Here is a 13245-nt window from a genome sequence, read left to right as displayed (position 1 = left end):
TTACGGGGTCAAGTATTTAGACTGGTTCCTGCTCTCACAACATAATTTTGAAGTCAAAATCAATGATGGTGGGACTGGGAACGAGTCTAGTCAATTTTTTGTGCTAAACAGTTTTTTTGTGGTAAACAGAAATCATCTTAATCTTGCTTAAACTTATAAATTTGCTTGACAAATATCTTTCTGATCTTGGGCAAATTTCTTTGCTGATAGAGGCTTATGAGCTGAAATTGGGCCCTTGCCGCGTTTTTTTTGTCACAGTAAGGCAATTGCCAGAACATAATGCACAACGCTAAAGAAGAACTCAAAGTGCCACACCAGGCGTTGCACAGAAGAACACAGATACAGATACACTACTTAAGAAAATCATTGAATGATAACTTTTATCGAAATTGGTGTTTTGGAGCCCCTATACCAAAAAAAAAAAATTCACTGAGAGCGAGTCGTAACAGTGTACGTGTATTTGCCATTTTTGGCTTAACCTGTTTTGGCAAAGCTAATTTCCTGTACGCTAGTAGCCACAATGGAGACTTAACATGCTTTAATGTGCAAACATCTGTCTGTGGTCACCGGCGAAATGAGAATTCATAGGCCTACCATGCCACACGGAAGAACAAGTTTAGACTAGTGACTTTCTAGATTTGTCTCGGGACTGTCAATGCATGCATGCATGCAAGAAATTAGCTTAAAGTAATTGTATTATTAAATTTAACTTTACATTAAATATAATGACTGACAAACAAATTAGTCGAGTACGTCTCTAGTACTACTAACACTACAAGCTAATAACAGAACCAAGTGGGAACGCTTCCCAAAAAGATGACATGTCATACATGATTGATGATGAACCACTGCCTATAAATATATGCCATTCTATTAATGCAGAGATGTGTGACAAAAAGGGTCAATTGGCCTAAACAAGAAACGCGTGCTGATACAAAAGTACTTGGATCCTTGGAGTGACATTTTCCACGACATGAACTTTTGTCCAGTATCCTTCTGCAGCACTCTTTGTATGCACGTAATACTCTTTTAAAAACCAGAATACTTGATTTGAAGCTTGTGAAATGGATACAAGAAAGAAAATTTGAAGTTTGCAGATAGAAAATAAATATCGTAACAATTACTCCTCTATTTTGTAGGCTTTTGCAGGATTGAGGACGGTACTGCCAAGCCACTTTTCCTTCAAATGGGGTTGGATACTTCTTGAAAGTTTCAATTGCAAAGCTGTGAAGTTGGTGATTTTTGAGGATATACACCGAGATTCCAAGGAAAAAGTGTCCAGGAAATTTAGGCTAATCTCCCCTGTAACAGTGTTGTAGTCCAGTCCATGTCCCTGCAGTCCATCACAAGTCTGAAGTCAAATCATTTAGCTATTCAAATGAACTGTTACAAAAGCATTTCTTTGTCATTGTTCACCCCATTACTTGTGACTGGACTTATGAAATGACTTGTGACTGGACTTATGAAATGACTTGTGACAGGACTGTGAAAGGACTTGTGACTGGACTTGTGACTGGACTTGTGACAGGACTTGTGACAGGACTTGTGGCAGGACTTGTGGCCGGACTTGTGGCCGGACTTGTGGCCGGACTTGTGGCCGGACTTGTGGCCGGACTTGTGGCCGGACTTGTGGCCGGACTTGTGGCCGGACTTGTGGCCGGACTTGTGGCCGGACTTGTGACTGGGCATGTGAAAGGACTTGTGACTGGACGTGTGACTGGACTTGTGATGGACTTGTGATGGACTTGTGATGGACTTGTGACTGGACTTGTGGCTGGACTTGTGGCCGGACTTGTGGCTGGACTTGTGGCCGGACTTGTGGCTGAACTTGTGGCTGGACTTGTGACTGGACTTGTGATGGATTTGTGATGGATTTGTGACTGGACTTGTGATTTACTTGTGACTGGTTTTGTGACTGGACTTGTGATTTACTTGTGATGGATTTGTGATGGACGTGTGACTGGACGTGTGACTGGACTTGTGACTGGACGTGTGACTGGACGTGTGACTGGACGTGTGACTGGACGTGTGACTGGACGTGTGACTGGACTTGTGACTGGACTTGTGACTGGGCATGTGACTGGGCATGTGAAAGGACTTGTGACTGGACTTGTGACTGGACTTGTGACTGGACTTGTGACTGGACTTGTGACTGGACTTGTGACTGGACTTGTGAAAGGACTAGTCATGGACTAGTCATGGACTTGTGGCTGGACTTGTGACTGGACTTGTGGCTGGACTTGTGAAGGACTCAACTTCAACACTAGTTCCCTGTAAGTAAAGGCTGATTCTAAAAGAGGGAGCTTGGCAGAACACACATTGTCTGAAACATCAAAATAATAACTTTCAGAACCAAACCTTCTTCACAGCAGAGATTAATTTACAAAAACCAGACCTATTTTCAGGTTTCTGAAGTCAACCAGCTATAATCAGACCACCATGGGGGTTTGTTTCAAAAGTCACTTTCAAAAGTCATGAATTTGTACCCTCTTTCAAACTTACATGCAGTAGAAATTGGCCTGAAGATGAATAAAATCATTCTTTTAAAAACCACAAAGCATAAACCAACAATACAACCAAAGAATACTTTTTTATCTTACACACTGCCGTAAACACGACGTGATCACCAATTGAAAAACACAGATTCTTAATTTTTATGAAAGTTGGACCCTTAATACTTTTCAAAAATAAGGTGGCCGGATTTTTCCAAGATGTCTTCTCGATTTTTAAACACGGAAATGATTATAAACGAGTACTTATGTTGAAAGACTTTGGATATCACAATTTGTTTTTGACCCTGAATCGTATATTTTTCTGGAATTTGGTTGAACTATCGATTAGATGCATGGAAAAGTAACATTCATTTGGTACATTTTGATATTTTTCCAAACCCAATTTTATAAAATGCGAATCATCAATCAAAAGCAAAACAGAGAATTAAAGGGGTTTTTTTTGACACAACAAAAGACAACTTACAGTACCTTTTTGATTTTTGATTAGGCGGACGGTGACAGTACTTAAGTTTTCGCTTTTTTTCCCGCAGCCACTGTTTAGAGGTGATAACGGCTCAAAACTTCAAACAAATGTAATTACACGCATGCAATGTTATTTAAAATATAAATCATGACAAGATTTGAGTTTACACTAATTTCTGTGAATACACTTACAATCTCTCCACATAGTTACCCCTTTAAAATAGACTAACAATGTACACTGTATACATATAATGAGGACACCATTAATAATTACATTAAAAACAATAATATCACTTACGTTTTAAAATAATGTTTTGTTCTTATTTACTGTATTTTTTTTTACAGGATTGCTTTTGTGTTTGTGGAATTATTTGTATCTTTGCCTGAAGAAAACTAAAAAAAAAATAACAACAACTCGGGACTGGGGTTCAGATATAATCAGTACACTATGATACTCCTTGAAAAAAATTCAAATATTTGGAGAACGCAGCATAAATCCAGTCTGATACAAGTCTTAGCATGTACATGTACATGTACATGTACATGGGGAGCAAGCTGTTATGCAATAGACCTTTATCATGCTGCCACCATTTCAGTCATGTTCCCTGTATCCAATAACAGTACTGAATGATGATGTTTTTTACGCAAAAAGGAACCAGACTATTATCCCTTCCAGCCTCGCTTTAGTTACGTTGATTTGAATGGGAAAAAATCAAGATGGCCGCAACATGATAATGGTCTATCTGCAAGCATAAAACACGGACCATTGATGTAACTTGTCTGGCAAACCATTCTTCCACCGATTCTAGAAATGTTATTGGCTAGATAACTATAGAGGGCGCACTCACTTTACATCCAGTAAATTATCATACATGATCATTGCACTTTCACTGGCACTGGTTACAAGTGAAAATGACACTTTCAAAAATTGTGAGATATTTCCAAACACGCAAGGCAAATTTCGAAATCTAGCACATAAAAATATCTCAAGTGCGTTTAACTTTTTTCAACTTAAAAGAGAGTCAGGTTGGCGCAGTGGTTACTGTCCTCGCCTTCCACCGCTGTGGCCCGGGTTCGATTCCTGCCCTGGTCCACAGGCAAATTGGGCTTTCAGTCCCTACATGATGCTTGCGAAAATGCAATTTACACCTTAAAGCTACATAAGTTGAACTCACTGTATACACCTGTATCTTGCCGCATCAATGCACCGATGTGGTAGTATTATCACATGGACCTTAATGAACAATCTGAACAGCAACTTCCGAGATTTGAATTTAGAGGTTAGGTTTCTTTAATGGGTATCCGGGTGCCCATGTTATTTTAATCGGGTATCCGATTCCTGTACTATCCTTAATGCACAGCCCTAAGTATGAGGCAATCATTCTTCTATTGTAAAATGCACAAAACGTTTGGTTGCAAGTATGCATAGTAGTCCAGCGGATATGTGAAAAAATTGTGCACTTTTGCATAAAAGCGTGAAACTTGGCACAGATGTTTATATGCATGCGAGAAAATGTTTTAGATGTGGAGCCATCGCAAATTTACCCTTTTAGGGGCGTGGCATCCATTTAAAAAAAGGGGGGCGGGACTTGTCGTGCCCGCATTGAAAACGGTTTTTCCCACTTGTTACAAAAGCAGGAAACTTCACAAAGACATAATTATATAGATTATCAGTGTTTTCAAGATTCGGAGCCACCACAATAGTATCTTTTTGGGCGTGGCAGCCATTAAAAGAAAAGGGGGGGGGGTATTTATTATGCCCACCTTGGAAAACATTGTGCCCATATTTCATGAACGAATAAAACGTCCCACAGACATTTATATTCATGAGAAAAAAAATTCCAGATGTGGAGCCATCTCGAACACACCCTTTTAGGGGCGTGGCAACCATATAAGAAAAAAAGTGCACAATTCATCGACATTTTGTCACATATCCGCTGGACTATAGGGGACAGTGCACGCTTAAACAGTAAACTGGTCCTGTACACTATTCAGAATAAATACGTGGGGCTTCACAGTATGCAGGACCAATTTTTGTCCGAATGTGCACCTTCCTTTGCAGAGACTGTAGTTGAGCCAGGGCCCACGGCAGCAGACATCAACCACTCTCCTCCGTTTCTCCCTGCTGAGGAGGGCACTTGTGTACAGAGACCACAGATGAAACACCGCCACCAACAGTTGGTGCACAGACCCAATAGAGGCAAGAGGGTAATACAAAGACAGGCAAGGACAGACTAAGGGAAGACTCCGCCCACATTTGAGAACAGCTGACGAAGACAGGTGGTAATTATAAGCACCTTGAATACTTTGGCCAGGCATTTTTTTTAAATTATGTGTTGTTGGTTTCATTTGTTCAGGAGCGAACTAAAGACAAGAATTCTTCTCTGGTCTTGGGGTCGTCGCGGAAGACTCCCAGCATCGTGCTGGTGATGGTTTTACTGTTCAGCTTCTGGACTCCTCGCATCACCATACACATGTGGCTGTAAGCAGAAATAAAAAAAACCCAACTATGATAGTGAAACTTCTTCTTTTTATTTTCTCATCCTCCGCAATCGGCGAATATAGAAACACGGTACCAAACCCTTCTACATGTATATCTATGCAAACATACATTCTGTGCAAAGATGTCATTTCAGTCAAACTCAATCAAGTGAACAGTTAAGAGCTCCCAGCCTACATAACGGTGAAGCAGGATTGACTGGCTGTGACTGTTTATGTAACTTGGTACAGCTATGCTTCGACTGTAGGTTATAAATACGGTAAGCCAGCTGTGCCAATTTCTTGCCTGTTTTTGTCTGTTGACTGAATTTGACTGTCACAGTGCCTACAGGAATATGATCTGACTGTTGGTGACTAGTCTGCCTAAAAGACTTGGCAGGGGGAGAGGATTGAGTTTTTGACTGCCTGTGAATGATCAAACAGCAGGAGGGTTAAGGGATATTATGTACATGTACATGTGCGCGTGACAGTCCTGAAAAATCTTGTCATTTTCATTTTTTGTTTTAACAAATTTCGGCAAGAAAATCACATTCAATAGGCCTGAAACATAATGATGTCACGCTTTGTTTACATGTGCGCTTTCTTATGGGAGCTTGGTGTCCCTCAGATAGTGCAATATGTAAATAAAAACTATGGCGTCATTTAATACACCTCAGGTCTATTTCTAATGTATTAACCTCCAAATCCTTTCCAAGTCGACCACACATTTAAAGAACAAAATACCACCTTAAAATATTGAATACAGGAGTGCATGTGTGTATCTCAAAATATCTGAATAAACAGTATTTATTTTTTTCATTTTCATATGTAACTAACTGGATTTGAATGTGCTGGTACATGTATACAAGTGGGCTCTGACATTTTTGCAGGAAATTTTAAGATCAACAAAAAATGTGTATAGTTACATATGTGGCACAAGTATCTTATCTGAGAACTCAACAATGCCTGGAATCCTGTCACAGCAGGAAGACTTCTCTCAATCCGGGGTTATTCCCCTTTTTAATCCCCAATCAGCATTTCACAACAGTTGAATTGTACTGAACAGCAGGATATAATACACCGTATCAACAGTCCCCTACCAACTCCCATTGCTGTGTCGATAGCTTCCCCGAAGATACTTATAAAACACCCTTTCAGTTCCGTATACATGTCCACGGGAGAAATTCCACCTCCATTCTTTTTACTGAACTTGAAAACCCTCCGTCATTCACCTTGGACACCGGTGCTGTTGTTACCCCAAAGGTTGGCCCACAGCATTTGAAGCCTGAGTGACACTCTATGAATTGAGCTACATGTAGGAGACAATGGGCCATTGTGAGGCGTGTTCGTGGTACGGTACCTGGTACCTTCTGTGTGACCTGTTTTTGGCAATGTGTGATACTCCAGACTTACGTTGCTTCGACTATCACGGCTACCCCCATTGGCGATATGGCCTCAACCATGGCTAATGCTATCTGTTTTGTCAGTCGTTCTTGCACTGTGGAAAAGATACAATAAAGAATAAATAAGGCTCGAGGGTTTGCATTGTGGATATGATCAATGAATGAGAGGTTTGTGGTAACACCATGTGAATGATATCTCTTAGTGAGATGCGTGGTTCTGACACGAACCAGTTGGTTAAACCAGGGTTCGACCTTAACTTTTCTGTTCACTAGCCAGCCGGGCTACTGAAACGGACTCTTTAACTAGCCTGCGGGCATTTTCACTAGCCCGCATTTTTTTCTTATCTCAAATACAAAATGGCGTATTTTCAGACTCAATTCTGAGGCAATTTTGTCAGTGTTTTTGATAAACAGATCTAATAATTTAACCCTTTAAAACAGTTGATAAAATTAGACACAAATTCATGGGGTTTTCTTTCTGAATTTAATGATTAATTTCTTCCTGTACGTTCGTCTTTGCCGTATCCCAATAATTTCACTTCTCTCGTCACAACTCGAGACTCGCTCACTGCACAAAGTTGTTGTTTCCATAAAGGAAAAGACTCTTTTATTCTTTCATGTCAGCATATTTTTGGAAAGAATGAAGTTAATTCACCCTCGTCATTTTTAGAATCATTTTCTTGTCAGCCGTGCGTTTTTGTGTGGAAAGGCTAGTAAATTGCTTGACAGCTTGGCGGATTTCACTGGCAACATCTTTAGACCCTCTAAATTACTTAAAAAGTTGTTTTGATAAATTAAACTTGACCTCACAAGCATTTTCATGATCAGACAGTTGTTTTGATTGGATGTACTGTTCCTCCGTCGATTTTAAAATCAAAACTTTCATCCAATAACTGGCCTTGTCTCATACCCCATAAAATATTGCACAAAATGGTTGTTACGACGCGGGCAGGGTGGTGATATTCGGACTTTTCTGTCGGTATATTATAATTTTATATAGCATTCATATTTGCATTCATATTCGCCATTCATATTGATATATGGCCATGGTTGAGCAACTGCAATGGATGACTTGACTTTATATGCATACCTTGTAATCTTCTGCTGTATATCTCCACGATCCTGAAATACAAAGAAATACATTGTACAAAAGAAGTCAGGAAAACTGACCTTATAAAGTTGGCTGAAATTAAATTTCAAAAATCAATTTGGGTAGATATTCCCATGATCGGGGTGATTTAGGCATGTAGGCAGAGACGCCCATTTTCAATGTTATTTTTATCTACATGTATCACACCACACCACTTCAAAAGGGCAAAAACGGTATTCAAAATTGTTCAGCTTTGGGGCCGAGAAACTGTCATAATGATAAGACTTTTGATAAATTTTAGGCTAAATACAAAATCCAGAGGTGGTTGTAGTACTGAAGAGAATGTTGTCTGTTGCCAAATCTGTGCAAATTCACACTTTACCCCTAATTTATTAAAAAATACCACAACGTGATGTGCACAAATGTTATTTGTTGAGTGTGTTGTTTACAAATGTATCTCATGTACAAGTGCATGCAGGTTAATGTGATGTTTGGCTAACATCAACAATGTACGTTTCTCATCATATCTTCTGTGGCCATCAACACTGAGTTTGACAGACCTGGCAAATAGCACGCACTATGTATGCTCTGGGCTGATTTATGTCAATTATTGGCCAATTTGGCACCTTCATATGTCCCCTTGGATTCCTTCATATGTCCCCTTCATGTGTCAAACTGATAATGGCTTGAAAAATCAAGCAACAAAGCTACATAGTTGCTGAATAGTTGGGTGGATGTACATGTACATTGCACTTGGGTAAACATTTCGAAGGTCTGAGTGGTTTGTGTTACATGACAGTCGTATGGTATATCAATTTACCAATTCTGCAAAATCACCTGCCAGGATAACATATGTTTAAAAAAAAAACAAGCAACACGACTAGTTTTAGAATATTTGGGTGGATGTAAAATAATGTACATATGCACAATGTATAAATTTGCGTAAAAATTGGAAAAATTTTGTGTAAACATGACAGTCATATATCAATTTACCAATTTGCAAAATCATCCGGGATGACATATATTACCAAGGCAATTCTTAAAAGATGTATTTCCTCAAAATGCAATGGAATAAGAAAAGAGTTCCATGAGACTAAAATGAGCGGTTTAATTAGGACGTTAAATGTGACAACATTACATGAAATAGGGACGGACAGTCCCAACTTTGTCAACTCCAGATCCTGGTGTTCATGAATTCAGTGAGAAACGGTCATTTTCAATGACAGCACGGTTTCATTCAAACTTTCATTAAAACTGGATACGCCACTGGTCATTAAAACTTGCCGAAAAGCCAAAAAGGAAACATGTACAATGTTTATTAACATCACAAATTTCCCCGAAACCACTACCGCAATGATTTATTTTCATTGAAAGTGAAAGAATTATTTATTGTATTTCCCTTTACGATGTAGATTTGTGTTGGAGACATGAGTAAGTTCAACCAAATTTTCTAAGGGAATTCACACATACCTTGCCACTTTGCTGAGCCCTAGAAGGCGCTTGTTGGGTAGATATCCGATGGATACCTACAAAATTCCAAAAGAAACAATCAATTTCAAATATTTTCATTATGGGCTCCATGCACAAGTACCCCTTCAACAGTAAGGAGGAGAGAGTTGGGAAACACCACTTGGAGTGGCATTCGAATGCATTGTCAACGGCATCTGACGCTCACGCGAAGACGCTCACGCGAAGACGCTATGGCTTTGTACATTCAGAATAAAGTTAGTCGTGGGTACTTCCCACAACACGCGCACGAACCAGTAGGTCCTATACAGCTAGGTCTCTCGAAAGGGGTAAATAAGCGCTCTCTCTTTGTTCGCAAACAGAGCCCATAGAGACTTGATATTTAACAAACATTGGCCTTTGGAGAAAGTCCTGGGAGGAATTCCATACCTGGACACCCTGTGGACCAGCCCTGTGAGATTGGTCTGAAAATGCTTCAATATTTTACCTGCCAAATTTGACTCTTTAGGACATGTTAGGCCTATCGCTCTTTGATTGCTGATTGGTAAAACTGCAGGAACAAAAAATAACAGCGTTGCTGTTGAAACCCCTCAGCCAGAGTCAAGTTATCATCCGGGAACCATTAACCTTTAACTCAATATGGTGACCTTGACCTTTGGCCTTTGACCCCAGAACCAGTCCCAACATGCCTGTACCAATGGGAAACCCCAATGGGGGATGGTGGTGGGGAGGGGTGCATATTCAAAAGGGTCAAAGCAGGGAGAGGGGCATCGTTCAAGCACATACATGTAGGATGTCCTATCAAGACCAACTTTTTGATTCATCGATGAATTTATTACATCATCCTCCCCAAAACAAAATCATTTGGCAGGAAACAATATCTGCAAAGTGCTATGATTCAAACACGTGAATTCCTTTAACTCAGCAGGCCTTGAACCGCCCTAATCTGGCTTAATCCGGCCTAAACCGGCCCGCCTGCTACTCCCCAGGCTGCCTCAAACCACCCCAACACTCTATGTTTTTTTTTTATTCGTGGAGGAGTAAATGCCATGTAATGTGATTTTTTGTGTGTGCATGCTGATCAACACATACTGATTCCAAGGACAGATGTCTAGCCTGCACTCTTGTACCAATGTATTCAAAGTTACTTGAACTTTAACAGCAAAATCTGATGATAAAAAGGAGTGGTGTGTTTAGATACTTTGTCTGATTTGAGTTGCTACTTGTACAGTATATTTGACAGACCCCAGAGTTCGTATGTCAAAATAGGGCCAACACAGTATCTGATAAAAAGGGATACATCCCTGTCAAATTTTTGAGAGAGTTACGGTTAAACATAAAAAGAATGTTTTGAATTTTTTGTGTGAGGCAATTAAGAGAATTGAGTTATGAATTATGCTGGATTAAAAGTTTACATGAACTTGAAACTGTATGGAGTTTTTTTTTTGGGGGGGGGGGGTTGGATAGACAATTATTTGGAAACACAAAAGTGGGGAAATTTTCTTGGGCAAAATTGCACACAAAAACAACAGTGGGATTTAATCTGTGGATTACGCAAGGTGAGTCAAAATGAATGCAACCTGGATTAATGATGTCTTTTCTTGGAAAAAAAAAATCAAATTTGATACACCAAAGAAGTATGTCTTCAAAGAGCAAACGTGTTCTTCCACTCATCTGAAGAAAAAAAAACGGAAGAATTACTGCAATTTATCCATGCTATCAGAAGTTATCGTCATCATCAACATCATCAAGTTATGCATATTTCACTACAAGAATCTATCTTTTATAACTGTCCATGGAATGCCATTGGAAGCTATTGAGCTGAGTGAGAATTACAGATTACACACAGGCATTCAAATACAAGACTGAAACTATATTTTTAGTGTCAGATTTTTTGCTTTGAATATGAGGAACAAATCAACTTGTTTTCTCTGAAATATGGATAGCAATTTCTGTCTGTTTACTGTTGCAAGATTTGGTTCATTCATGGAGGTGGAAAAGTTGTATTTAATGGGTGTTCAACCGTTTTTACCGGTAGGACTGTAAATAATCAGTATTAGACAGCTGAATTTTGTGATCTTTTTATTAAAACAGATAACTTGGGAATAGAGTATTCAAATTACGTGGAATTTTCACAGTTACTAGTCAATAACATGTACTATATCCCCATGTTATTTTTATGAAATGGAGCGTTAAAAAATGTATTTTACAATTCAATTCTAATTTGGTAATTTTCTTTTTGACTCACCCTGTACAAAAGCAAAAATCAAGAATTGTCTCTCTTTTCAGATTTTGCGTCTTATATTTTCTCTTTTTTTTGGGGGGGGGGGGACAGGCACGGGGGATGTGTTACCTTTCCAATAAAAGGCACAAGATGGTGTTCACACAGGGAGAACATCTCAATATCCTTGACAATGACCATCTCATCGTGATCCTCGTCAAATATTGCATCATTCAGTACATCTACAGGAAAGGGAGACAGAAAAGGAGAAAAAAAATCATTAAATATCGGCAATCCTCTCAAGAATACATACATGTAGTACAAAAACAACAATCTTGTGTGTACACTGTACAGTGGGTTTTACAGCTTTACATTGTACATGTATAAACTGGCAACTTTTGTGAGCGTCATAATGTGAAATATGTTTTGTTTGCACATGTAGCATGGGTTTCATTTTGAAAATTCCCCACAAATGGCATTCAAAACCTTTCCTTTTCATTGTCATTGAGAAGGTACTAAATAATTTGTAAAGATGGTTCAGGGTACCTGATCCCATAATCTGGAACCGGTTCCTGACATCAGCGGTCAGGTACATGTACATACACTTGGGTACCTGGTTCCCATGCTCAGCCCTACTAACAAGTGCAACGCCAATACATGTTATGTATATGTACGTGTATCTTTCTACTTGAAATGTTCTTTTTTCTTTTTCTTATTTCCCTAAATCCTTTCTTTGTGTAGCCCACACCTTAAATAGGGCCTTGTGATGGGCCACTCGCAGAAACAGAATGCCTAAAGTGTTAGAGACTGTATACCCCAGTACTTGTGTTACACCCTAATGATGCAATATACCATGGAATAAAATGAAGCGGTCAAGGTGCTTTTGACGAACCCCGGCCACAAATATCTTGGAATTGTTCCGTTCTTATCGCTATTCATACTAGAGTTTTAAAAGGTTACAGCAAGGTCATGGTGGCCTGATAGCTGATTCAACAATAATGGACTTCCCAATTGATACAAACCCTGGTTCATCGCTCCAAGCAAAGAAAGATACAGTAACACAGTTCTGAGGAATTCAGAGTCTGACCGTTCAACCTTTTCCCATTCTATTTAATGAATAGGGATAATAATTCAGTGGCGCACCAGAGGTTGTCAAATATTTTTTTTGTATTTTTTTTTTTTTTTGGCCCACGATTTGGCCTTGGTAATATGAATGTGGCCTGTTTTCGAGTAGAATAATAGGGGTGTAAGTGGTGCCACAAACGTCAAAATTATAGGCCGCCCTAATTTTGGGCAAAATTTTGTGAAAAAAATTCAACTTTTAGCAAATTTGTAAAAAAAAAATAATTTTGAGCCCCCCCCCCCTAAAAACCAAATCCTGGGTTCGCCAGTATACATGTAATAATTGTAAAGTGCTTTGAAAGCGCTATAAGCACCACATAAATTATTATTAGTCTTTGTTCAAAACCTGGCATTTTGTGGTGTGAAGACCAAGCACAATTCCTGCATTGCTTATACTGTTACCGAGATACATTAAATCATACAAAAGAAAGGGGTTGGGTGAGGGCTCCATACATGCCAGTGACAGAGTTCACCAAAACTTACACATAC

General features: G+C 39.3%; 1 protein-coding gene across 4 annotated transcripts in view; it reads right to left on the bottom strand.

Annotated features, from left to right (window-relative positions):
* Positions 1-4801: 4801 nt before the first annotated feature.
* The window catches only part of LOC119740730 (GTP cyclohydrolase 1-like), a 36754-nt gene continuing 28310 nt past the window's right edge, over positions 4802-13245 (bottom strand). For all 4 annotated transcript variants that reach the window (XM_038216129.1, XM_038216127.1, XM_038216130.1 and 1 more), the window contains 5 exons: positions 11767-11876; positions 9417-9472; positions 7947-7978; positions 6867-6951; positions 4802-5455 (listed from right to left, as the gene is read on the bottom strand). In XM_038216129.1, the coding sequence (XP_038072057.1) occupies positions 5329-5455; positions 6867-6951; positions 7947-7978; positions 9417-9472; positions 11767-11876 (410 nt within the window). In that variant the 3' untranslated portion in view covers positions 4802-5328. The remainder of the gene's footprint in view (positions 5456-6866; positions 6952-7946; positions 7979-9416; positions 9473-11766; positions 11877-13245) is intronic.

Source organism: Patiria miniata, unplaced genomic scaffold (genome assembly GCF_015706575.1).
Source record: "Patiria miniata isolate m_02_andy unplaced genomic scaffold, ASM1570657v1 HiC_scaffold_5, whole genome shotgun sequence".
NCBI classification, from domain to species: domain Eukaryota; kingdom Metazoa; phylum Echinodermata; class Asteroidea; order Valvatida; family Asterinidae; genus Patiria; species Patiria miniata.
The sequence above is the reverse complement of the archived record's forward strand: the minus strand, read 5'-3'. Positions and strand labels throughout refer to the sequence as shown.